Source organism: Dermacentor silvarum, chromosome 1 (assembly GCF_013339745.2).
Source record: "Dermacentor silvarum isolate Dsil-2018 chromosome 1, BIME_Dsil_1.4, whole genome shotgun sequence".
NCBI lineage: Eukaryota > Metazoa > Arthropoda > Arachnida > Ixodida > Ixodidae > Dermacentor > Dermacentor silvarum.
The window spans coordinates 36,217,796-36,245,730 of NC_051154.1; the positions used below are offsets into that span (position 1 = coordinate 36,217,796).

At 45.1% G+C, this 27,935-nt stretch overlaps 1 protein-coding gene across 1 annotated transcript in view; it reads left to right on the forward strand.

Annotated features, from left to right (window-relative positions):
- Positions 1 to 27,935, forward strand: part of LOC119460344 (U3 small nucleolar RNA-associated protein 4 homolog) — a 67,819-nt gene that overhangs the window by 26,191 nt on the left and 13,693 nt on the right. Inside the window, exons 8-13 of the mRNA XM_037721413.2 lie at positions 5,246 to 5,293; positions 13,814 to 13,970; positions 15,269 to 15,330; positions 18,177 to 18,434; positions 24,501 to 24,678; positions 27,191 to 27,288. Coding sequence (XP_037577341.1) covers positions 5,246 to 5,293; positions 13,814 to 13,970; positions 15,269 to 15,330; positions 18,177 to 18,434; positions 24,501 to 24,678; positions 27,191 to 27,288 — 801 coding nt within the window. The remainder of the gene's footprint in view (positions 1 to 5,245; positions 5,294 to 13,813; positions 13,971 to 15,268; positions 15,331 to 18,176; positions 18,435 to 24,500; positions 24,679 to 27,190; positions 27,289 to 27,935) is intronic.

Consider the following 27,935-nt stretch of genomic DNA (forward strand, 5'->3'; position numbering starts at 1 on the left):
AAGCCGGCACTCTCTCCTTTTCCAGCTGATGTTGCCGACGCGATGGTACACGCTGTGGCACATCAGACTCGATGAGCGCGGACACGCGCTGTCAAACGCTGGCGGCGTGTGGAAGCGCCGCTGGAGAAGCGAGCGAAGTGACCTTCGTGCTGTTGTCTATCGCTTCAACGCAAACTGAGCGCCGAGAACTAGAGTGTACTAGAATTGTCTAGTACGCTCTACCGAGAACACACAGCACGCAGAAAGCTACGAGCCGCCGACGCACCTACACTGCTAGACTCTGCCCCAACGCAGATCGCTTTCAAGATACGGCCTGAGCGACCGCGCGCCGCCCCGCTATCCCTCCCCCCTCGCTCACTCACCGGTGCCTCGAGCGCAACTGAAGAAGGCGCGCTTCCTCCCTGCTTTTCTTGCGCACACGAGATTTAGACGCGGTCGTCGGCTCCCCTCGCACGTTTTCACTTGCACATACAGCATACTGCGCGCGGCGACTGCGTTATCGCCCTTGGACTTTAGGGTACAGCCACACTAGCGGCAAAATCACGCAGCAAAAACGCTCGGCAACGCGTCAGTGCCGCGCGCGGCAAAAGCGGCAGGAATCGGGGGTCTTGCGTCGTGCCGCGTGAAATGGGTTCGAGACCCATTTCTGCGGCAAATGCCGCGTTCCGCGAGATGAAGAACCAATCAAGAGCGACGAGGGTGACGTCACGGAGGCATCGCAACCTGAACGCAGCCGGTCCGCGCCGGGTTTTCAATCGACGATCATCGTCTCTCGCATGAAACAATGAGCGCTCGCGGTGTTGCACGCCCGTTCGGAGAGCGCGGGAGATCTTATCGCGCTGCCGCACGGCGAGACGCGCGTGCCACGCGTTTTTTGCCGCTAGCGTGGCCGTACCCTTATATACGGAATATCTACAACGCATCATGGACACCATCTTTATATAGCAAATACGGATCTCAAGGGCCATACTTTTGCTGGCGGAAACCGAAAATACATCATAATTGTCGCCCCCGGCACTTTGGGTGGCCAAAGCCATCGTCAAGCCACCAAGCCTAGCGACATGAAAAGTCAAAATGACCGCTTGGGCCCGCGCGGGGTGGCAGTTCGCAACGTATGATGCGGGAACGGTCCCACAGTTGCGACGCAACAGCGGGGTTACCAATGCATTGAGTTCTATGGGAGCTGTGCCGGGACCGGTCGAAAACGACGTAACAGCCGGGAAAACGCAGCCCCCGGGAACGTAACAGCGAGGTTCTATTGTAACACTATACGACGCTACGACGCCATCGTGACGTTCGCTCTTCGTTTCCGATGCCTCGCACTTGTGCGAAACGACACGCGTCCACGCATCCGGTAGCTGGTGTGACATTCCGAGGATGAGTGCTTCGACGAAAACGGAAAACGGGCGCGCATTACAATGAGGGCGCGTTAGAATCGAGTAAATACGGTAAACGTTTATTTTTGAAATTTTCGTGCCGAACCTGCAACAAAATCCTCTTTATAACGAAGTTTTTCGGGAATTTCTCAATTTCGTTATATCCAGGTTTAACTGTATGACCAGTGGATATGATAATTTCACTCAGCAACAGCGTATTTGCAAAAACTGAAGCTTTCTTTTTTTTTTATCAACAAGGTTTCCTCAAGCCTGTCAGCTGGTTAGTAGACTAGCAAGTCACTAGACTTGCTTATTGCAATACCAGAGAATGAAATGTTAGTGATATCTTAAGAAGACAAGAGATTTTTCAAATACAGTCAACTTCTTGACCCTGATGGGACCGACAAGTTATCCGGTGGGTCGACTTTAACAAGATGCAGAGAAAATGCCAAAACACACTGCATGATTCATTTGGCAGTGTTTTTCCAATCCTCACACGCCCCCAAATCAAACGCACGCCCACTTTCTGTGTCCAAAGTAGAAAAGTAACCTAGAAATTACATTAAAGGCCCTAAACAATATAGAAATCTAACGTGCAACCGGTTTTTCAGCAGGAAAAATAAGCAATAGTCTAAACGTTTTTCACAACGGCAGCCGGTTTCCTGAAGTCAGCTTCACCGCAGTACGTCCGTGTTATGCGGTAAAGTGTACGAACAACATGAAGGCGGTTTTGGCACCTGGTCTTTCGGGCCAAGTTTCTCGGGGAAAAAAAAAACAAAGCGTGTTTTACAATCAGCTAAATACTGTACTCGGACATTGTGAGCTGCAGTTATTGCTTAAAAATCTTCTTAGGGCAGGACGAAAATAGGCGTTTTCGATGGGAGATTTCAACGCATTCACTGTCCCCTAATCTCCGCCAAGATAGATGCGGTCATTAAAGAGGTCGCTATTGGGGTTACCAAAGGGGTTAGGCGTGTCCGTGCTGACTGATCAAGTTTGAGTTATCCGGTGAAGGCCACTTTTGGGATCGAAATAACGATCGTTCGTGCCCATAAAAATGCATGGGCGCAGGCGAGGACCTTCGGCCGGGATCGAATTAACCAAAAAATTTACTTAACCAGAGTTGAATTAAGACAAGTCAGTTGTAGCATGTATTCACATTGTATCTGGCGCCATTTGTGGTGATACCCATACCTGCCAACTCTTCCGAATTTTTCGTAAAGTGTACGAATTTGGACCTGTCTTACGATTTTACGAATGTTGGCTCAATTTTTATGGAAAAGTATATTTGCGAATTTTTAAAAAATTCCTAATAAAGTCGCACCGTTGCTGTTTGGCGGGGGCGCCACTTACATAGGGGCGCATAGAGATGGGGGTGTGAGCCGTAACCGTTATTGTCTGCAGAGTAAGAACATTTTTCACTCTGTGACGTTGCCTTCGTCATCGGGTTGTTGGACGAGCTGACGACGGCCGGAAGTCACTGGTTGTCGTTCCTCTCTATCAGTACCTGTATGTAAGTGGCACCCCAGACAGGATGGCGATTTCGGGTCGATGCGGCAGGCAGTTTCTGTATCGGAGGCTGTGGCTTGTCGTCTCGCCTGTCACCTTCGCTAATCTTTTTTTGCGATTATGACCGGTGTTGTGGGCCTTGCTTTTTTTTTTGTGCGACGTGCTGCTGATCGGGCACAGTGCGACTCCGGTGTTTCATAGCCGTAGCGGCTGCGAAGTGTGATGGCGTGCTCGAAGCCTCCTCAGTACTAGACTCTATCAGTACTTCCAAGTGTGTTTGAAGTCCTACGCCTCCGCAGAATTCCAGTGCCCCCCCCCTCGGTCGCGAGTTTACAAATTTGAAAGTCTTGAGGTTGGCAGGTATGGTGATACCTGACATGCCACAAATTAACTAAAAAAATGTGATCAGTGCCTGTCCTTGCATTTGCGTAGATATGGTCTCATCTTTTTTCTATGTTCTGTTTTTATTTAGAAAGAAAACAGTTAATGATAACTTTTTTGTTTGTGGCAGCTCTTGGCAGGTTTTCCAACGAAAAATTTTAAAATATAGCTTTCTTGGGTGGAGTCATTGGCACATCTGTCATGCCTTTGTAGCTTTAGAACCCTTTTCGTAAATCCCACTGCACTTGAAGCTTTGCTGCCATATGCATGTGAACTAATGCCTGCCTTGCTCTGTCCATTATTGTGTTAAGTTTTGGCATGGGCATGACCAAGTTCAGGTGGTGTGACCTGTTCTTGGAGGCCATAGTGTAGCGTATTTGTTCTCTCCCCTCATATGGCACCATTTTTGCCACTATTTCTTGCTTCTGCCCGAGGCACTGCTTAGACATGTCAGTTAAAGAAATCTGGTCATGTTTATAAGTGCTTCAGGAAGTTGAAGGAAAGAACAAGCAGTATTTCGATCAAAACTATTGGCTTCCTGCCATGAGCACACCAAAATTTTTGTTCGAGGTGTTCATTGTATAGTGACCAGGCAAGTTTGTTTACCAAGTTTTGTAGGGCCTGTGGTGCATTTATTTTGACGTGCATCTGTAGCACCCTCGAGTTTTTAGGGTGTGCCTTGGCAACAGGACTGACTAGTATTTATCCTGGGCACGAGCATCCAGGGCTTGCTGGAGCACTGATGTCTTGGAAACCAATGCATATTCTCTGTCAGGTAGTGACGTGCCTTCAGGCTATAGGTTTAAAGATAGATAAATGATACCAATCATGTGCCTGTTCCAATAGTGATGTGGCAAGCATTCTAGCTTAGTAGGTACAGGTTCTTTCAAAGAAATTCAAGGCATTAAGGTTTCTTTCATTCAATCAAATTGCAGTTCATTATTGAAAACCGGAGAAATGTTTGCCATAATTGAATATCTTATGAATGACAGCTTCGGGCACATGTTTGGGAAGCACAAACAAATTTGACATCAGTATTATCCGTGAAGCTGCAAGGTGTGGGGGTCACCGAAAAAGAAAATTCCAAGTTAGCTTAGCCATACCTGCCAACTCTCCCGAATTTTCCGTAAGATGTACAAATTTGGACCCATCTTACGATTTTACGAATGTTGGCTCAATTTTTACGGAAAAGTGGTTATATTCGCGAAATGAAAAAAAAATTCTAATAAAATCACACCGAGCAAGGTGGGCGGGGGCGCCACTTACATTGGGGCGCATAGAGGTGGGGGTGTGCGCAGTAACCTTTATTGTCTGCAGAGTAAGGACATCGTTCACTCTGTGACGTTGCCTTCATCATCGGGTCGTTGGATGACCCGATGACGGTGTTTCGTAGCCCTAGCGGCTGCGAAGTGTGATGGCATGCTCGAAGCCTCGTCAGTACTAGACTCTATCAGTACTTCCAAGTCTGTTTGAAGTCGTACTCCGCGGCAGAATTCCCGTGCCCCCCCCCCCCCCCAATCCCGAGTTAACGAATTTGAAAGTCGTGAGGTTGTAAGGTATGGCTTAGCTTAGTTAAGGCGCTGTCCTGCAGCCTTCGCTAGCATTTTTTTTTATTATTGCTGCAGTATTTATGTGGTTTTACAAGCAACGAAAGTGAGGGTGAGGTGGTGCTATTATGAGGTACAGGTGAACGTCATTTATACTACCAAGCTTTGTCAAATAGTGATGCAGTGATCACTGCAGTAGTGGGCATGTTAGGCTGTTAAAGAGCTTTACCGAACAAACTATAGAAAATCAATTTAGGTATACACACTTTCTTTCTTTTCTAGTTATTTAACTATATGTCTGCCTTTGTCCTGACCTGCATACTTGCAATGAGTACAAATGGATATTTTTTCTTCTTTACTGCTTGTTTGCATGTTATGAACTAGAGTTGGCAGTGTGCAGCTGTTAATTATTCTTTATTTCCACTCTTGCAGAGCTTTAGAGTACACACTGCTGATGTTCTGGCACTTTGTTTGAGTGAGGTAAGCCGAAGTTCTCTTATGTACTGATTGCCTTTTAATACATTAGTATTGCTGAAGGTGTGTGTAGGAGCTTTGACAACGGCCCGTCTTTGACACCGACCCCGATGTTCAACCAAAGTGCAGTTTCGTCGATCAAGTCGCTCATTCATTTAATGCACGCTAAATTACAGCCGCCAGTGTTCGCGCAGCAGCTGGACGCGACGCACACGGCGTTGTGAATCCGAAACTTGCACGAAAGCAAGTGCAGATTTCTATTTCAGTGCGCTGAACAATTGAGGCGCTATTTAGAGGTATAAATAAACGTTTTATTCTTCACAGCCTACTTTCTACAACGTCGATACCTTATCACTAGTGGCAAATTTGGTTTCAGGACTACAAAAATATATTCGGCAGCTTTTTTTTTTTTTTACGGCAGTTCAGAGATAGCGATGATCGGTTGTAACAATGGGATTTTTCGTTCTTCTTGATATCGTATAAGTGGACTGCACTGTAATAAGAAAAATCGATTATTTCACACCTTTTTACGTACAAGAGCACCGTGTGACTTGAAAGATTTTAAAGCTTTCAGAAATAAACTGAACGCTGAGCTTAGGTCAGCAAAGTTAGCATATTATCAGCGGTTGTTTTCTGATATAAAGAAACAACAACCTAAAGCCGCATGGAAAGTGCTAAATAGGGTTCTCGGTCGCGAAAGTGAAACGGAAACACCCTCAAAGTTAACGCACAATAACCGTGAAATAGTTAGTCAGGCACTTGTTGATCATTTAACCAGGCGTTTCTAAAACACGCTCTTCCAGATTGTAACCTACAGGTTATCAGACAGTCAATCAATTGCCCTGCTGAGAGCTTTGCTCTGCATGATATAAGTGAAGCTGAAGTTTATCGAGCATTTATAGGTCTAAAGAACAGCAAGGCTTTAGATATAGATAACTTACAAATAAAGCCTATAAGATATGTTATCGAATGCATTACGCCTGCGCTCGCTCACATATTCAATCTCGCTATCCAATCAGGTCAAATTCCTGACTCACTGAAAAGATCCAAGGTAACAGTCATTTACAAGGTGACAATAAAAATGAGGCAAGAAATTATAGGCCAATATCTGTGGTACCAATTTTTTCGAAAGGCTTAGAAAAGATGTTGTTTTCTAGACTAACTTCTTTGACAAAGTAAATTTTCTTCCGATGCGCAGTTTGGTTTTAGAAAAGGATGGCTCTGCTGAAACAGCTTTATTAATCTTAAAGAAAGTGTGCTACAAAACATTGAAACGAAACATATAACTCTTTGGTCTTTTTGTAGATTACAGTAAGGCATTTGATTCACTTAACCATAACGTACTTGTACTAAAGCTCTCAGACTATGTGGTTTGTGGTAAGCAGCTTGAACTATTCCGTTCGTGCTTAGCCAACAGGACTCGGTGTGTGTGCATTGGCAATTACCAGTAATCTCCCCTCCATATAAAATGTGGTGTGCCCCAAGGCAGTATTTTAGGCCCTCTTTTGTTTAACGTATATATAAACGATATTGTCGGTATTGACGCAAGCTCAAAATTTATTATATATGCCGATAATAGCACTATCCTACTCTGTGGAACTGATAAAGCCGATCTAGCGTCAAGCTGTAATCGCGCCCTTGAGAAGCTCGTACTTTGGTCACATTCTAAATGCCTCAAAGTTAACCCGGCTGAAACCAAGGTACTTCCGTGCAATAAATAAAGTAATTTATAACAGGATATATACTGCGACGGGCACAGGATTGAAATCGTCAATGAATATAAAATTCTCGGAGTAACATTTAGCTAAAATCTCGCATAGGATTCGCATGTTGACAACTTATGCAAAAAACATTAAGTGACCACAGGAACCCTATCACGTTGCCGTGCAATTCTCCCAGTGGAAGCAAAAAGACAAATTTATTCGGCACTGTTCGCATCCCATATTAATTACTGTAGTCTCGTATGGTTGACCACTACACTAGCAAATATAACAAGGATTTGTTTATTACAAAAGAAAGTTGTTCGCAATATCTCAAATATTGATTACTGTATTTAGCTTCCACAGAATATTATTTTAAGTTGTACAACATTATGAAAATACTTAATACAGCATATGTATGAATGTTGTGTTTTGCGTTCCTTCTATGTGTCTTCGCCCACTTTTAAAAACTTTATTACCACAATAGCACTGCTTCAACAATATACCTATGTTCGTACACATTGTCTTGACTTTTGGGTAATACCACATTTCTGTACTTTTTACAAAGTGCAGTCTTTGAAATATAATCTTCCATTAATCCTCAATAAATACAGAGAGAAAGTGAAGCCCACACTAGCATTACTACGTCAGCTCTTTTTTTTTAAATCATACCGACGGCTATTGTCGTTAAGCTGCATACATTAAATTTTTTTTTTTTTTTTTTTTTTTACGAGCTAAATCCTCCTGTTTCTACTTGTACTTCACGTTGTAGTGTTTTAGAATGTAATATCTTTTCCTGATGTATTACCGTATTTACACGATTGTAAGTCGACTCGAATGTAGGTCGACCCCCCCAAAATTGCATGTCTCAAAAAAAAAAAAATTGTGTATGTGTGTGTGTGGGGGGGGGGGGGGGAGAGAAAAACCACGCGAGTGCATTTCACACAAGGGAAATTTATTGATGGGGTTGCTAAGACTACTCATCGTCACTAGAGTTGACCTCACTGGTACTGCTGCCGTCATAACTGCTGCGGTCCCACAGTATGTCGTCATCAAAAGTGAGTCCACACTTCGCGAACGACCGCACCACGACATCGCGCGGTATAGCCCCCCACGCAGAGAGGACCCACCCGCACACAGTAGCCAGAGATGCCAAATTTTCTCGCGTTGAAGCCGCCACTGCCGCACCACACGTTCACTGACTCCAGACTTGCGTCCCGATGAGCAGTTGTTAGTTTCCTCAACATGGAGGATAGCAGCCCGTTTGAACGCTGCTGAGCACGAGCGCTGAAAGTTCTTGGCACTCATGACAGGCGCAACGATTCAGCACAACAGCAGAAGTGACAGATGCGCGCGGCCGTCGAAAACAATCGTATCTCAAAGAAAAGCTCTTCTGCCAACTACCAATACCCCCCTAACGGCGGCTCTTCCGCCAGCTACCAATACCCCCCAAACGGCGGCTCTTCCGCCATCTACCAATACCCCCTAAACGGCGGCTCTTCCATGATCGATGCTCCCACAAGAGCCGTGCGCTCGTGGTGCGCGCAATCAAAATGTATGCAATACAGTAAATTATTACGCTATGCTTCTACCGTAACCATAAAAACGTAGGTGCAAAGTTGTAACCACGCCGTAGCGCCCCTGATTTCTCATTTCTCTTGCCGTTACTAGCGGTACACGGTTCGGTTTCGATTCTAAGTCGACCCCCCAACATTGGATTGCCAAATTTGAAAAAATGGGTCGACCTACAATCGTGTAAATACGGTATATGTGTATGTGTGTACTTATATGTGTATGTATGTTAGATATGTTATATGTGTATGTGTGTAATTCATATCTGCATGTATATATATATACATATGTTATTTTCCCCCCTTTTTTTTCATTATGTTTGATTTTTTTTTTAACGGTTCGACATGCACGCCGTAGTCAAGCCCTGCCTTGAATATGGTGTCCGGGACTCTGTCAAGCTGCAGACCGCAGCTTTTAGCCCTGTCAACCACCAAACTTGTTTTGGAAGTAATGAATTTAAATCTTTAGTAGATTCAAAGCTTGTACATATTAACAAGGTTTCACTGTATGTGCAGTCAATTTCGCATGTTATACATCTACACTTCACTACGACACACAGCCTGCAGAACGAACTTAAAACGCATGTTTTGCATGGAATTTAATGCAGTTTTCACATGGTAAGCATAAGTTTATGAATGACCATTTCTCGCTGCTGACATTGTAAGATGCCTTGAAATTACCTTTTTTCTCGAGAAAAGCTATTTTCGAACTCTGATTAGTTCGACATTTATGCGATTTGCTCATGTCCAGAAATCTATCACTGATTGCAAGTAATGCCTTGACATGGCTGCTCGCCTTAGTCTGGCTTCCCTCTTTCAGCCTGTGTAATTATTTTGGTTGAGGTGTTACAAGGGTGCAACAGCTGCGCCAATTGCGCCATTTTTATACAATTTCGTATTTTTGCGCCGAGCTGCGCCAAAACCGCGATATACGTTGAAATTGCGCCGTGCTGCGCCAAAACGCCCGACTGGCCGGGAAATTTCTCGGTTACGCTAGTTTTAGCGGGAAATAAAGACATCATTGGCAACTTGCAGCTTGACACGCCATTACAGTACCAGTAGCACAGACGAGATACAAACTGTAGTGCCCAGACGAGACGTTGGCATGTCTAGTGGTGGGCGCCGAAGAATATTTGCACTGCTGGTTGCAGTGCGGCGTGTTGTATATGCAGTAAAATCTCGCGGAGTGCGTGTTGTTTGCAGTAACGAAAGCAGTTCGCCATTGCTGGTTGACTCAACAAGATCCTCGTGGTATCTGTGCTCGCGGTCACGAGCGGAGCAGGTATGAATACTCCACGCCAGGGTTCTCAAGCATGTTCGTTCTCACGCATGTTCGTTGCTAAGCTCCATGAAGCGCCAAGGAACCCCCCCCTCCCCCAAATTAACCGAAATAATATGTCCTAATTAAACTAATGTCTAATTATACAGAGCATCAAGAAAACAATAACTGAATGCTTGCTACGTCAACACGCTTTTATTTACTGAATGCATCAGCAAATCTTGTTTCTATTTTGCACAAAAGCAGTGAGGAAGCGGCGAAGGCCTCGCAACATCTTTCGCAGCGCGGTCGCTGCGCGCGTCTTCATCTGCAGACACACTTTTCACTATCGCGCGCACATCTGGAGATTTTTTCGCTACGGAGCTGGTCGCCAAGAAATCGTCTGTCCATCGCGATGTAGCCGGCGCTCTTAATCTTTGACATTTTTGCACCGCGCAACTACTGCTTGCTGCAACCGCTGCTGACGAAACCGCGGCCGTTATCGACGCGATCATGGACGACGACCTTGCGGTTCAGATAGCAGGCGGCCGACGCATGCACCAAGTCAAAACGAAACTACCATTTGCTGGAACAAGTATGGACGAATCCGCAGTCGCTATCGACGCGATCATGGATGGCGACTACGCAGTTATGAAGGCACGCAGCCGACGCGCGCACCGAGTCAAAACGAAACTACTGTTTGCCGCAACCGCTGTGGGCGAAACTGTGGTCACAGATGGCGACTACGCACTTACGGAAGCACGCGGCTAGCCGCCAACGCGGTGTTACGCGCGGCGATTAACGCAACAATAAGGGCTTTGAGGGCACAAATAAGCACAATGCATTCCGGCGTTGCTGTCAGTCACGTATCGCGTACGATTGCCGCTGAGGACTATGGCGATGCGGACTGCGCCGCTTCGTTTTTCGACGCTAGCGCCGTTTTTGCTCTTTCGCGGTGCGCATTTGTGGTGCTCCGCGCATTTATTATTTATGTTTTGTTCCTCCAACGTATACGTCAGTGCGCACGCTATCGGCACCTACCCTATCTACAAACGGGAGAAATGTGCATGTTGGCAAGTTACGGCCTCCGAGATTCAAGAGCGAAAGCTAAGCGCGCTGCCCGTTTTCGAAGGTTGGGTGGCTACAAGCTGCTTGCGGATTTATTGCGCACTTCACGCATTGCCGTTACGTGCTGTGATGTGCTTTTTGACACTCGGGCATGGGTAATGGAAGTTCTGTGGATCGAGCACACCTCTTGTTCGCCGTTTTAGCCACTTAATTGGCGAGCGCGGGACCACGGAAAATTTATCAGTGGCTCGCGGAAGCCCGAGCAGGGGCCTGCGAGACCCCGAGCCTGCGGAACCCAATTTGAGAACCCATGCTCCACGGGAAACTCGCTTGCTGTATTCTTACACGATACAGCAAGCGACCCAGCACTGACGGCATGAACTTTGTAGGCGACGCAATGCACAAAACTAGCAAGGGTTCGGTCGTTGCATGTTTCGACTACCGCCGGAACGTCGCGACATATCGTCAGAAAAAAAAACAACAAAAAAAAAAACGAAAGGGAACCACTCGCGAAGAAATGCATGTGTACTTTCCACGTGTTTGGCGGAAAAAGTTGCGTGCAGTGCACTGCTGGGGCGCGATCGAGGTCGTTGTTCGGAGCGCGCGTTCAATTTCGCCGGGCGCGGCCTAGGTCAACCGTGCACGGCGAAACTGAACGCGCGCTGTGAACAACGCTCTCCGATCGCGCCCCTGCCCTCACCTACACTGGTAATGTGAATTACCGTATATACTTGTGTAGTGAACGCACTTTTTTTTCTCAGAAATCCAATGCAAAGTTCGAGGCTGTGTTTATTATGCCAGCTAAATTTTATGGCGTTTTATGAGTAAGTGTTCTTTGTGAAACTGCTCCAAATTTGGGATTTAGTGCTCCAAAACAGTGTTTTTTCCCTCCGTAACCTGCTCCAAAAGCAAGATTTTCCTGCTCCAAAAATTGCTCCAAATCCTATTTTGGCTGTTGCACCCCTGGTGTTAGTACAGCAGAACCCCGTTAATATGCTTTGAAGGAGCCGCATTAAAAATGTAACTATGAGGAAGGCTGCAGATCACCCCAGCAACATCAGTGACAGCTCTGAATGGCTGCCAGCACAGGTATTGCACGCTCCGGCGTTCCTACTATGACGGGGGATGGCGCTTGCGTGTATAATAAGACATGTACGATGTTCCGTGACAGCAGCCTCCTTTTCACTCTCGATATGTTTCACTGCATAACATAACTTTATTGTGGCTAAGCTGACTAAAGAAAACCAGCAATTGTGCAGTATATGTAAGATTCTTCTCGGCCCCAAAATAAATGTAGCCATACGCTCAGTGGATTTGGCCCAGTGTGCATGGTTCCCGATAGATTTTAACCGATGCACGCTACTTCGGGTGCTTCGCCAACTGCTCTTTTCACATTGTCTCCTGTTATGCTTGTCTGGCTTGTGCAACTTAGGTCGCTTCTGGCAGCGTACCAGTTGCTTGTTGCAACCTGCGAAAGCAAATTTCTCTCTGCACCGCTAAATCTACGTGATGCCACATTAAACGCAGGATAAAGTGCGGAAAAATAGCAGAATGGCGACATGTCAAATAGGAACATGCAGTAAAACCCTGTTACAACGAACAGCGTGATTCAATACTATTTGTTCGATATATGGAGTAGTTCGATAAAACCGAACCCGCTTGTAACGAACTTCAGCATGAAATTCGTTAGTATACGTGATGTTGTGAACAGTGAAGCGAAAACGCGCTAACGAAGAAAAACCATGCCACTCATCGTGAATAATTACTCCAAAAGTATTTTATTGCGTAGAAAAGTACACCTATTTGCAGTAGGCAGTGATTTTCGCCTGAGCATGAGGCCAGAGACGAGCAAATTTCGTGTGCGGATGTCCGAGAACCACTGGTACAGGGCTTTCTCGACACTGTTGTAAGCTGGCTTGCGGAGGCGACGTCCATCAGAATTCGGGCGTTCCTGTGCGTTGTCTCTGATGGCTGACTTGTTTTTCAAGATGGTACTTAGTGTACTCTTCGGAATCTTTAAATGCACTGCAACGTCCGATGTTTTCTCGTTGAGCTCGATGCAGCAAATTATCTCAACTTTGTCGAAAAATGGCAAGGCTTGCCGCTTCTTCGTCATCTTGCAGGATGGAGCGCCGGAATGCAAGCACATCAAAACGTAGGCACTGCCAGAGTCTTGAGAACAGTTACAGCAGCGCGACTCGCAAACACAAACAAAGGAAGCATGGAGGACATGGAAAAGTTCGTAGGCTACCCGATGCCGGAAGCTTTCCTGAAGTGGTGATAGGTCCACAGCTGCTCGCACGTAGTTGCTCATGTGGTAGGCGGCTGCCAAATAGGGGCGCTGCAAAACAAGGCTGGCTGGAGGCACGGCTGGGCGGAGGAGCACGTTTGCAGCTGTTTGCTGACAGATTGTGCGCGCTCAAAGTTTGATATATCCAATGTCTGGTTCATTATAAAAAATGCATTTTACATGCATAATGATAGAACTTTGAGTGTTCGATAGACAGCATATTTCGCTCTATCCCAGTTCGCTATATTCGGGTTTGACTGTAATGTGTGGAAACTAATTCGATTCAGGTCGGGACCGTGGAAATGCGACGTAGCAGCCGGGAAAACACAACAACGAGAAATATATCAATAGGGTTTCACTGCATTAGAAAATTTCTTAGAATGTTTGCTTGGCTGTGTACATAGTTGCAGAAGCTAAATGCTTATGACTTGGGTTTGTAAAAAGGAATCATGACTCTTCAACAATACTGTTACAAAATTTAGTTTTTTCCCCACTGCTTTCTTCTTTCTATGCAGAAAATGAACTGTGCAAGATTAGTCTACATGTGGGCATATGGACAAAGATATTTTTGATTGCTACCCTGTGCACTGGGGTTAGTCACTTAATCTGGTCGTAATCTGACTTCCCTTTATTTTCCAGAGTGAAAAGGATGTTTTTGTAGCTGGTGTTGACCCACTGCTTGTGAAGTTCACTAGGATAGGTCACACGCAGAATTGGGCCAAGTCAATGCAGAAAACATGTCACAAGCGAGATGTTAAAGCACTTGCTTTGGCTAAAGGAAAACTCCTGTCTGGAGGTAAGCAACCTTGCTTTGTAAGGGTATGCCGAGCTTCATTTGCTGCTACTGGTACCTTGCTCTTGGTTTGTGTTTCATGCTTATGTGACTAACGAAATGCTGGCGTCGCAGTGGTATTTTTCGATACAGGCAGTGAAGTTTTCAGTATTAGCTCCTAGCCTTGGCAGAGTTACAGTTGTTCGGACATTGTTTTTATTTACGGGAAATTAGATGCACAGATAATATCTGAATATTTGGAATTAATTTCAGTTAATATCTTAAATGTTCAAAGTGCTCGGTTCTCCAGTAGGTGGGCAACATAACCAAAGCCTATCCGTCAGGAGAAAAAGTGGCACATATTCAAGGATAAAATCCAACTCACACAGGAACAGCTATTTGCAGCAGAGTGGCCACAGCTGTTTAAATTAGGATAGTTGTCTTTCAACCATTTTTGTGCCTTGCTGTTATTCTAAATTCTGACCAGAAACATTCAAATTTTTTTTTTACTGTGGAATCTTTTATGAAAAACAGTATACACAATAGATTAAGCCTTTAATTATATAACATCTCCACTATTTAGTGCAAAAGCTAAACTTAAGTGCTATAACGTATAACATGCAATCACTATTAAAAAATGGGTCACCTGGGTCCTCCAGTACCTTTTGTTTTTACCACTACTAAGTGAGGGGGTCATCAGAAGATCTGCTCCCAACACGCTGAATGCATCAAGATTCCAAGGGTCATAGTTATTTACACAGCTGAACATGTCATTTTAGAAATAATTCATTGCCAAGTTGGCTTTTCTTTGACGAAGCGAACATAGCTAGCTGCAGCTGCTGGCAGTGCCTCTTTAAAGCTCCCTGTTGCCAACACAGTTTTCACTTTCTACCTACCATAATAAACTCCTGCATGCACTGCCTCATGTAAGGTGTGGTGTATCTACTTGAAGTACGGCATAACACTCAGATAAGATTAACTTGTAATTGGCATTGCTAGAAAATGAAAAGTATCGTCGATGAGCTGCGCTCGTGCTTTGTTGTTTTTGCCAGAAACGCAAGAACGAACCAAGCTCAGATATGGCATGGAAGAAAGGGTTAAATATGCATAATTTAGAGGTCATATGTTTTTATAGCATGTTCATCTGCATGAACTTAGTGACGTTGTCAGAGCAATGGGAAATATCCTCTGCTGCGGGGAGTGTAGTTCAGATTCTCACAACCTTGCATTGCAACGTTTCATTTCAACATTATTGTATATAAATAGTTTGTGCATATAAATTAGGTTTCATGACTGGTATTCTTTTCTTGTCTGTGGCTTAGGGTGTGACACTTCCTTGGCTGTGTCAACAGAGACATCACTTGTGACGCATTGTCCATTCCAGGTATGCCCAGCATTTGTCATGTCCTTAGTGGGACACCCACCATGCCTTATGTGGTCTCTTTAGTTCATGACTCTTAACCCTTTGAGGGTCGAATTTTTTTGCCAAATGCGACCCCCCAGGGTCGATTTTTTTATTGCTGATTGAAATTCTTCGAAAGAACCTATTTCGAAAAAATATGGTCGTAATCTTTTTAGAACAGTAAAATGAAGAAAAAATCGTTTGTGTGGTAAAATACACAATGTTTATTCATGAATAACAAGATAAGCGCACTGAAAAATGGTTGTGTGCACGTCCGGAAACCGAAACAAGTGAGAAGCCTTCGTCTTATAGCCGACAAGGTGTGATAGAGCTTTTGTGGTCTCCAAAAAAAAGGAAACGCCAAAAGGGCAACATCGTTTGTGTATATACGCGCATGCCTGGGAACAGGTGTAATCGCGCCGCGATGGGCAATAAACCATCGAGTCACAAGCGGTCACCCTTTGAGAGATTTGAAACCAGATAGCCATCAGTTTAGCGCATGCAAAAAGCGGGATCTGCCTCAGGACAAAACCGTAACTTGCCGCCGGTGCTGCGCGCGTGCCTGATGCGCAAGCGATATCTGACGCGCCGTTGCCATAAAAAAAAGAGAGAGGGGGGGGCATTGGCACAAGTAAAATATTCCACATGTTCCTGTCGAGTGGCAGCACATACCAAGCGAAAGACATAATCGAAAGAATCGCGCACGCCCAGATGTGCGAGCGATAACTTACGCGCCGTTGCCATAAAAAAAAAAAAAAGAAAGAAACCTGGAGAGGCATTGGCACAAGTAAAAAATTCCACGTGCTTCCGTTGAGTGGCAGCACATGCGAAGCGAAAAAATGATCGATAGAGGCGCACTTTCTGAATGTACAAGCGATAACGTACATGTACGTCTTTGACCATTTTGAAGGTGTTCGCGGAGGACGTACCGTAAAACCTCGATAATTCGAACTCGGTTATTCGAAATTTTGGTTAATTTGAAGAATTTGAGCGGTCCCGTCATTCTCAATGCAAATTCTACCGGATAAATTGAATGGCCCGCGCGGCTCTCTTCGGATAATTCGAAGTTTCCGGCTAGTAGCAACGTGCGGCGGTTAGGTTAGGGCGCTCCGTACAGTCGCCAACCAACCGATTTTCCGAGCTCGCGGGGACTGAAAAATAGTCCGGAAAACTCGTTCAGGCCGAAAAAAAAAAAAGTTACTATTAGTGCGGCTTAAAAAAATCTCTAATAATGCCCTGCCTCATACTACGCTTGGAGGGGATCGACCTGCTTGGATTTGCGCAGCTATGACGTCGTCTCCGTGTACAGTCGACACGAACGTCACCGTGTTGGCGATCTCCGCCAACAGAGTTCGCCATGGAGATCCAAGAAATGAGCTTCGCACCGCTTAGCTCTCGCGAAGGTACAGGAAGTAGCGCCGATCACTGAGACATGGGTCTCCGAGACACCTACTCAGTGTACACGCCACGTTCAAAATAGCAACCGAAACTTGAGAAAAAAAAAAAAAAAACTCACTGAATTAACAAGCGTGGTGTCAGCGCGCACGAACGAGCGCGGCCGCGAAGGTTCGTGCGGTCTATCGCTTCAACGGAAACTGAGCGGCGAGAGCACATCGCATACAAAAGGTCAGAGCCGTCTGGAGATCGCTTTCAAGATACGGTGCGCGCGAGAAACCGCTCCGGCACTAAGTACGTAGTTAGAAGAGTAGAAGAGCACATACGGCGGGCGCGCGGCGCTGATTTTATCGCCCTTGGACTTTGTATGGAACCTCAGGGCGGCGACGCCGACGGCGAAAATCCGCTTGAAGTGTCCATATAATTGGTGTCACAATAAAAAAACATCCCACTATAAATGGTTACAACGATAGTGCTGAGCGCATTACTAAGAAAAAAGAAAAAGAGCAGTACTCTGGAGCGTTTTGTCAGCCAAGGAAGAGTGGGCATGGCCTCCGAGACTGGAGGATTGCGCTAGCTCTCTATTGATAGCGCGTTCCAATCTTGGAGGCTACACAGCGAGCCACTGGAATCCAAGCCAGTGCAAAATCCAACATGGCGGCCTCCAAGATTGGGTAGCGCGGCTCGGAAAGAGCGATTTAGTCCGCAAAATCGAACTTTGGGGTCTCAATTCGTCCGAAAAATTAATTGGGTGCGAAAATGCATGAACTCAATGGGAACCCTGACGGTGCATTTTTGAAGTCCGGAATATCCAGCAAGTGCAAATTTTTGGAGTCAAGCACCACCACGCCCGCTTTCGCGGCAGTTATCGATTCCGTGAACATCGTCCGCTACTTTGTGTAATTCTTTTTTTGCTATCGTTATCAATACTCCATGTCTCGGGCGAAGCTGCCTTTTTTTTTTCTCTGGATGAATAACCGTATTGTTTTACTTTTTTTTTTTTAATTTGTGGGCGTCATCTGATAACGGCTGCGGGCACTAAGTGCCGTTAGCCATGGCGTCCTAGGTTTACAATGCCGTGCGATGCAACACGTGCAAATTTTGGACTCCGTGAGCCACACCATTTCATTGCTGTTGACGCGATCTGCACCGCTTGCGCTGGAGCTCATAACCATATTATGGCCCAACCTTCTTGCTTACTGACAAGATACTATCCACCAGGAATGCTCTGGGAATTTGTGAAGTTGTTTATACAACTGAAACTTTCAAATCTCAAATTAATGAAATTTGCGATTTAACAATGTTTTTTCGCTGCAAGTACAACTTCGTTATATCAAGGTTTGACTGTATTCTATAATTTTGTCTGACAGCGAAGCGAGTCATAATGTGAGTTTTTGAATGTCGCAGAATAACGTCTGTGCGTGGTCTTGCAGTTCTCATCAGTGCAAGTGGCAGCATCAAGTGGCTGTATCCTACTCAACTATGGTGAGCACTTGGAGCTGTGGCGCCTCGACTGCACAACAAGTAAAGAAGGGCCCTGCAAGACATCGACGCTCTGTTCAAAACCTGAGCTGCTTGTTCGAGTGAAGGCACGGAATGGGGCTACCTACCACACAGCAGCTGTGTCTCATGACCACTGCTGGTTAGCTTGCTCAGATGCAGGCAAAGCTCGGCTTTATCAAATTAGCGAGGTTAGTGTGCAGTTTCTCGGATATTGCAATTTGATAAAGGTGCAGTAGTGCTGTAGAGGTGTATACATGACATGTTTTACCAAAAAGGACCCTGTAACATGAATTGTCAAGGCTCTGTGATGGCTCTTCATGGCTCTCATGGTCAAGGCTCTCCATGGCAGGGGCTGCCATGGAGAAAGGAAAATATAGGAGGGAGCATTACGTCACGCAGCTAGCCTTGGCAAGCGAACGCTTCGTGTAGCCAGCAGTGGTGGCCCAACACATGACCTCTTGCGTCGAGATCACGGAGAATCGAGATTTGCCGATACGTTTGGTTACCGGTAGTTTTTATTCGGTGCGCGCTCGGCTGGCAGCTGCTCACATCCCGGAAGGAAAAAGATTTTTCCTTGATTTGTTTTTTTCCCTTGTTTTTGTTTGTGTTTATTTCAAGCGTTTCAAATGGTTTCGAATGGGTATTGAAAAAAAAAATCAACCGGGAGTACTAAAACCTACCGCGCTCTCTGACGTATGCTGCGTGCTCTGACGTTTTCATCACATGTTGGGCCACCACAGTCGGTGACAATCGCATTGCGGTATGCTCCCTCCTATATTGAGAAGTTCATTCCTCAAACAAGTGGCACTTGATTCAAAAGACGGGTCCCCTGGTGGAATAACGATTGTAGACAGGCACGAAGGAGACAAAATAAAGCTTGGGCCAAACTACGTGAATGTCCTACGGCTGAAAACCTAATAGAATTTAAACATGTTAAATCCCAGGGAAGAAGGACGCGAAGACAGGCTAAGAGGGCAAGTTGGGAGAGGTTTCTCTCAGGTATCAATTCGTATACTCAAGAGGCAAAAGTATGGGACCGGCTAATGAGGCTAAAGGGAAAAGAAATTCATCCATTGCCGCTAGTGAATGACGAAGCGAACAGCTTGGAAGACCAAGCTGACGCTCTTGGCGAACACTTCGAGCGCGTGTCTAGTTCAAATAATTATTCCGAGGCATTCCTAAAGTACAAACAAATCGCAGAACGCAAGGCTATCGACCGCAAATGCAGACAGAGCGAACCCTATAACATGCCTTTTAACATCGCCGAATTGAGAGCCTCCTTGACTGCATGTCGGAGCTCTGCACCTGGACCCGACAGGATCATGTACGACATGATTAAACACATTCACAGCGATACTCAAATAACACTTCTCGCACTTTTCAATGCTATATGGGCTGCCGGGTACCTACCTACTGCATGGAAAGAATCTCTTGTCGTTCCGATTTTGAAACAAGGTAAAGACCCCACGTTAGTAACAAGTTACCGCCCAATAGCCCTCACAAGTTGTATTTGCAAACTTTTTGAAAAAATGATAAACCGTCGCCTTTTACACTTCCTTGAGTCAAACAAAATTCTTGATCCATATCAATGCGGCTTCAGAGAAGGACGGTCTACAACCGACCATCTCGTGCGCATCGAAGCAAACATTCGTGATGCCTTCATACATAAACAATATTTCTTATCCGTGTTTCTAGATATGTTAAAGGCGTATGATACAACTTGGCGTTACGGAATTTTGCACGATCTGTCGGCAATTGGCATTCGCGGTAATATGTTAAACATTATTGAAAGCTACCTACACAACCGCACATTTCGGGTTAAAATAGGTAATGCACTGTCGCGTCCATTTGTACAGGAAACTGGTGTACCCCAGGGAGGCGTGCTCAGTTGCACACTCTTTATCGTCAAAATGAACACGCTTCGTGCTTCGTTGCCACCAGCTATTTTTTATTCTATCTACGTGGACGATATACAAATAGGCTTCAAGTCCTGTAACCTTGCAGTGTGCGAGAGACAGGTACAGCAGAGGTTGAACAATGTGTCTAAGTGGGCAGATGAAAACGGGTTCAAAGTAAACCCCCACAAAAGCTCTTGTGTTCTTTTCACCAGGAAGAAAGGTCTCGTTGCAGATCCCACTATTGAAATGTATGGACAACAAATACCTATGAACAAAGAACACAAGTTTTTAGGCATCATACTTGATTCTAAGCTTACTTTCATCCACCACATAAAACACCTCAAGGCGAAATGCCTAAAAACAATGAACTTACTGAAAATATTATCTCACACATCCTGGGGCAGCGACAGGAAGTGTTTAATGAATCTTCACAAGAGCCTCATTCGGTCACGATTGGATTATGGTGCCGTGGTATATCACTCTGCTGCCCCGAGTGCACTAAAACTGCTAGATCCTGTCCACCATCTAGGTATCCGTCTGGCCACTGGCGCATTCAGAACAAGCCCCGTCGAAAGTTTATACGTAGAATCAAATGAGTGGTCACTCCATCTCCAGCGAACATACATCAGCTTCACCTGTTTTCTTAAAGTGCACTCCAATCGGGAACATCCTTGTTCTGTAACCGTAAATGATTTGAAGTGTGCAACGCTTTTCTATAATCGACCCTCTATGAGGCGGCCTTTCTCACTGCGTGTAAGAGAACTTAGTGAGGAGATGGATGTCCCACTTCTAGAACATCGCCTAATGCCTCCTGCTAAGCTGTCACCGCCCTGGGAGTGGCAGGTGATAGATTGTGATTTATCCTTTGTAGAGGTCACAAAGTACGCTCCCGAGCTCGAAATTACAATGCATTTCCGTGAACTTCAATTGAAGTACTCGTGCTCGGAGTTCTACACCGACGCATCTAAGTCCCATGCTGGCGTATCTTACGCGGCTGTTGGCCCCTCTTTTTCTAAATCTGATGTATTGAACCCCTTAACAAGTATCTTCACAGCAGAAGCATATGCAGTACTGTCTGTGGTGAAACATATAAAGAAATTAAAACTAGACAAAGCAATAATATCACAGACTCGTTAAGTCTTGTGAAAGCGCTAACATCTTTACAAAAGCATAAAAATCCTGTTTTTATTGAGCTTTACTCACTCTTGTGTAACATTTACCAATCTCATAGACATGTAATAATATGCTGGGTGCCTGGCCATAGAGGCATCGAGGGCAATGTGCTCGCAGACCAGTTGGCCACATCAACTACATCGCAAGCTATTAATCCTGCCGCTGCTATTCCCTCCACAGATCTGAAGCCTTTCTTGCGAAGGAAACTGCGAGGCCACTGGCAGCGCCTGTGGGACGCTGAAACAAATAATAAGCTTCACTTGATAAAGCCACCGATAGGTAATTGGCCCTCTGCAACGAAAACACGGCGAACTGATGTCCTATTCTGTCGACTCAGAATAGGACATACATATGGCACCCACAGTTTTTTGCTGACTGGCGATGAACCACCAACCTGTGGTAGATGTGGTGAGAGGCTGACCGTCCTCCATGTCCTCCTGGAGTTTCGGGAAGCCGAAACGGAGAGAAGGAAACATTTCCCTCTTCATCCCATGATGTTTATTGGTGAACAACATCTTTTTAATAACAAAACAGTCCGCAGTTTCTTGAACGATGTTGTGCTACAGGTTATTAGCCCAATAAGTTCGTAGCGCATCCTCTCTCCAGAGCATGCTGCTGTGATAGTTTATTTTTATAGCACATGCCTCCAGGCCCTTGTGTTTTAAGGGCTCTGTTTAGGCACTTGTGCTTCTGACCAATTCTTGCATCTGTTATATCTTGTAAATCGTATCATTCTTCCTCAATGCATTCTTCATTTTCATAGTACACCTCATTGGTCACTGCCATGATTTTAGTACATGTATATTTTACGCACTTTACAGCGATTATTTTTAGGCCCCTTTACAGCCACTCCTCATGTACTTCTCAGAATTCATCGCTCCACTGCAAACTCACAAACACTGGCATGCTGCTCTTTGGCCATAACTGGCCCTTGCGCCATTAAACACTACACATCATCATCATCATCCCTCCTATATTTTTCCTTCCTCCATGGGGGCTGCCATGTGGCTGTCCTACCTAGGCAGCCATTTTTAACCTTTGCCTGGTATCCACGGATGTCTCACAAACTCTGAGTCTCGGGCAGCTACAGTGGAATATTACTTGCAAGCCCATGTGATGCCAGGTGACTGTGGACCTCGCATGAATTGAGTGGGTCCCAGTAGAGTACCTTGGTCGCCTGCTCCAGGTGACCAATGGGCTCAAGGAAGTTGTGGATCTCACTCGGTGCCGCTGGTCTATTGCTGTCTGCAGTGATTGCAGTCATGTCCAGCATCCCTGACTGCTGGGTACTGTCTCCTGTGTACTGTTTCCTGTTTGGTTGCCTGTCTCTTCACCAAGCTTTTTGCCATGCCCTCTTTGTATTACCACATCTTGGTATATGTGGGCCAACCATGGCATGCCATGTCTTGGCAGCAATACTTGGCCACCTCAGAGTTGCTCTTGTAACAAGCATGCATGGTCTTCTTGTTCTTGCTCCCCTTTTGGATGTAGTTGCCATCGAGTCTGACATTTGTTTGAGTAGACTTCAGTTAATTCGACTTATGTTTGTTCAATTTTTCGGTTAATTTGATCCTGGCGGGTGCCCATGCGTTTCTGTGTGCCCAAACTTGCTCAAATTGGCCTTCGCCGGATAATTTCAACTTGACCAGTCAACACGCACGCGCCTGACCCCGGTATCGACCCCTTTAATGGCAGCATCTGTCTCGGCAGAGCTTAGGGGATAGGGAATTCGTTGAACACACATCATCTCTCGTCGAAAATGCCCATTTTTTACACCGCCCTAAGACGATTTTCGAGCAATAGCTTTGGGTCACAATGTTTGCTAACGGTATTTACCCGATTTTAACGTGCACCTCTTAGTTAAAAAAAAAAAAAAAAAAAAATTGGCCGACAATTGCATGCACGGTGCAATCGGAAAAAACCAAAACTGCCTTCGCAACGTTCGCATGCTTTGCTGCTTAACACTGCGAAGCTAACTTAAAAAATAAAAACGTGTGGCAAAGCTGACATCAGAAAACCGGCCGCATAAAGGCGTTGGTTCCGAGTTCAGGTGCTTGACCAGGAGGAATTTTTCTTCAGCTACAAAGCTTGCTTTCTGAGAAAACCATGTGGGTTTCCTTTGTAGCTTCGTGCTAGATATGGGTGGATGTCAATTTTTCCTTTCGTGACTCTTCTACCACCTTGCAGAATTCTGCAGAACTGATTTGCCATCACGTAAAGCCTGTGCATAGATAATTTCAATGGAATTTATAGTGCTGGAGAGTCTAGTTACTTGGGCATGCCAGCAAGGATTAAACTGCATCATCATGGCATCTACCATTGCACCCTCACTGTTGAGGCCACCGCTTTATTCATGTACACTCTCAAGCAAAAGCTTGGAGACTAGTGGTGCGACAATTTTTTTTTTTTTTTCCTTTCGGAGCCTGGGAATGTTGGCTGAAGTCGAGTGGTACAGGCTACGGGGCATGTGTAGAGCTGTAGGACATTTCCATGTATTGAAACAATTTCACGTAGAGCTGTGCTAGAAGAAATAACAATTTTTTACTGATACTGTGATCAATCTTTTGCTCGTGTCTGTACATTCTTTCTCTCTGTTAACTTGCGTTGTGATGTGTGCATCTGTTGCCTGATTAAGGCATAAAATGCTGCTTTGTGAGCTCTGCCCAGCTGTGTGACTGTATCACAGGCAAAGGATGGGGGCATATTATTTTATTTGGCATTTTATTTTTCACGTACTTCCCACTCAATTGCATGGGTTAGTGATTTTCAAAGCAGCGCTCCATGACTATGCTGGGAAAGTCATGTCATGGGAGGCATTGTCAAATGGAAGTACGTGAACAAGTATGCCTAAAAGAAATGAGGTCACGCCTGAATAAATCATCACTAGTGACAGCTATTGCATGGGGCTAGATAGCACAGCACTATATGCTTAAAACATATGCTGCTTGTAGCGAATTAACAACGGTGATTAGACCCAGACCCGAACGTCTGACTCGTTCATCAGCTGGCAGCAACTGAGCCAGCAGCGCCCGTGGCAGCTGCACATGCTCGGCGCACCTTCTTCTTTATTTGTAACACTGCTCTTATCACTTTCTCTATAATAAGCAAAAAGATGTGCAGCGTGGTCCAAAAATGTCAGATTTTGCTATACTGCCTGATGTGATGCCTGTTTTGCCATTGCAGGTTAATGGGTCTCGCCTTGACTGCAACAAGGTATCCACCTTTAATGAACAGATGGGCCCTGCCAAGAAATTGATGTTCAGTCCTGATGGCTCATATTTGGTGGCAGTGAATTCTCATGGGAGTGTCGATGTCTTCAGCTTGCCACCCAGACACCTCTACACCCTTCCATCCAGAGCAGGTAGGCACACCTGTTTTTTTTTTTTTTTTCCTTCCTTCCTTCCTGGAACGCCAACCCTGAAAAATTGTAGTATGACTTTTAGTCATGCAATTTTAAATACAGTGAGCCAATTTTATTAACTTTATTATGTTATGGATGAATTGTAATTCCCTCCAACAAACTAAAATGGTCGGTGTAATGCAGTCTTACAAAGTATATCCAAAGTGGACATGCCAAATTTCATGCTTACACATGTGGAGGAAGAGGAGGGGGAGAGAGAGAAACGTGCGTGGTTAATGGAACCCTGAAATGATTTTGATGATTGTATATGAATTCACTGAGTCGGTAGTGCCCATTCTTCTGGTCATCAGTGACCAAATTCAAGTGCTCTGTGTAAACTCTAATTCTTTATAAGGTTATAAACATCTGCATTGCTACAGGTCGCAGCAGTGCTGCTTCCTGTGTTTTCACCTGCATCTGTTGTACTGTGTGTATTGAACTCCCGTTCACTGACACATTTGACATATTGAATGCGGTGGCAAGCTGCGTCCCTGCAGTTGTTCTCCAAAAGGGGTCGCAATCACTTATCCTGACATTGGAAAAATTCAATGCCAACGAAGTGGTACTGATTTGGCAGGTGCTGCCATACAAGACCTTACATCTGAAAGCCAGTATGTGCAATGTAGAAAACATGAGCAGGTACGTTATCTAGTTTTGCTCGCTGCAAATATGGATGGCTTGAGCAAACCATGGCCGTTATTATTGGCAAGAGAACGGTGGACAGGGTATCTCTAAAAATGTGAAAGGCCTCCCAGTTCAATACACATTCTAAAAAAAAAGGAATTGAAAAAAGGGATATATGACACTGGATCTTTTGACTGTGTGGCTGTGGGCATGGTGTGCCAAACAATGTCTGACCACCGGGTTTGTATTGTTCAAGGGTTCTCTATTGGGCGAGCAGCCAAAACAGATCCCCCCTCCCTCCCAGTTGACAGATATTTACATTGTAGGTAGGATTTAATAAAGTCACTGCATGCAGCATCTTCACTTCTGTAATCTTCGTGGAAAGACCATCATGGCAGCAGCATGCAAGACAGTGGACAGTTTTAGTTTAGCGTGGTTACCAGAATAGTGGGATCGAAATGCGCATGCGCAGAATGCTAAACGACCCATACCGTTTACCGTGCGCACGCTATTTCTCAGAGTTAACGTTACCGTGTTAGCGTGGTTTACGTAAAACATGGCGGCGGTCCCGGTCGTCCGCTTCGAACTGAATTTGGCGTTGTTTTTGTAGAATTAACTTCGTTCGTAGCAAATGACTGCGTAAACGGCTTTTGCTTAGTCTCATGCCGCTTCGCCGAGAGTGTTATGGCTAATCTTGAGGAATTTTCGAGATCGCTTCTCGTTTTGAATGCGCCTAAGCCTAACGAGAGAAATTTTCTCCGAGATGCGAGCGCCACCTGTCGGTACAGTCGGGAGATAGGCGCGACGACAGCATAATGGCCTCTGAGATGGGAACATTTCGGAGGCTATGGTAGACAGCTTGTACTGGTTGTCTGTTTCGCTGCAGATCGGCGGGCATGGAAAGTAAAAATACAACGCGCTCCTGGCTTCCATTGCGCTGCCTCTCGCACTTTCGGGACGCACACACACATAGACTTAGGTGCCTTATGTATGCGAAATTCAAAGTGTAATGGAATAGCGTCCCGCACGTAAACTACGCTATCACGCTATACTAAAACTCTCTTTCTGCAAAGTTCGTTTGTGGAACGGTAACACTATTCCCCTTAACCCCACTATTACGCTAACGTTAAACTAAAACTGTCTAGTGCCTACGCAGCGCTGCACAGGCTTCATTCATGGTCGCTTGATAGTCTAACGCGTGAGCAAAAATGGACGGAGTTTTGCACAATTTTTGCAAACTGAGAGCTGCTCTCGAATCTAGCAGCATCTGCCCATGGTCACCTCATTGCTGACATGTCTAAATGGCGTATTGTAATAGTAATAACGCGGGGCACATTCATGTGCAATTTGCACTACAGATGCACTAATGGTGGCATGGTGCAAGTCATACTGGCTAATTTGCGTCCACACTCTGTCCAATTCTACCTTATCCTGAATGGAAATGCTCAACAAGCACTTGGCCGCGTGCAAGGTGCACCACGGTCATGTGTGGCCTGGTGACACAGGTTTATAGGGTTAGCATTACAGTTAGTGTGTCGAAGACCATCTCGCAGCGTGAGTTACTTGCGAAATTTGTACGTAAAAAAAAAACTAAATAAATAAGCAATCTTCTGTGGATCCGACACGGCCTTGGAGTAACAAATTTGCAAGTTCCCTCTTGCAATGATCTCGGGAATCTGTCATAGGCTTACTGAGTGTTTAGAAAAGCTTCAGATATGTATATTTTATTTTTCAAGTGATTGATATATCAAACCATTTTGAGATCATCCTAGAGTTCAATACTATATTCGGGATCAACTGTAGTCAAATTGATGTTCACATGCTCTAAGTGCACAAATTTTCTTTGCAGGTGGCACAATGTACCCTCACATGGTTTGTGTGTCACTTAAACATCTTGCTGTTGCTGACAATGAAGGTATACACATCTATGACCTGAAGACTTCTGAGGTGTGTGAGCAATTTTTGCTTGTACCTTGTATATCGCATGCAAGCATGTAAACTTGCACGAACTTGCTCGCGCTTTATTTTCTGTGTTAGTGACTTTATAAACATGCAGGCTGCATGGCCAGAGTATTCACACTACTACACATAACAATAATGATTATCCTAACACATTTACTAACCTTGATAAAGGTGGAGATTTGGCATAGTTGGCATGACACTTCTTACATGTGCAGTCAAACCCATTTACCATATTTATTTACACGATGAACGCACTCGCATGATAAACGCACTTCTAATTTTGCTCTTCAGAATTGGATTTCTTTTTTTTTTTTCCCTTGTAATAATTGTGCCCCCAACTTAAGTCCCGTGCAATCCCACAAACGAATCGCTATGCTGGAGTTTCCCGGTTCACTTGTTCTGACTGATGATGATAGTGCAAGCCACTGAGAGCCAACTCTCGGTGGAAAAATTTCTTCTTTGGCACGGTGTCAGTGTGACAGCCAATGAAAATGCATGAACAGTTGCACAGCTTGAACTGAGTGAACCAGTGAGTTGGTACATTCGTCCATTTTTTTTTTCTTTCTACTTTGGAGGCAAACGCTCCATGACAACATGGTCTGTTGTTCACTTTTCTGCTTATTTTGCGTCTT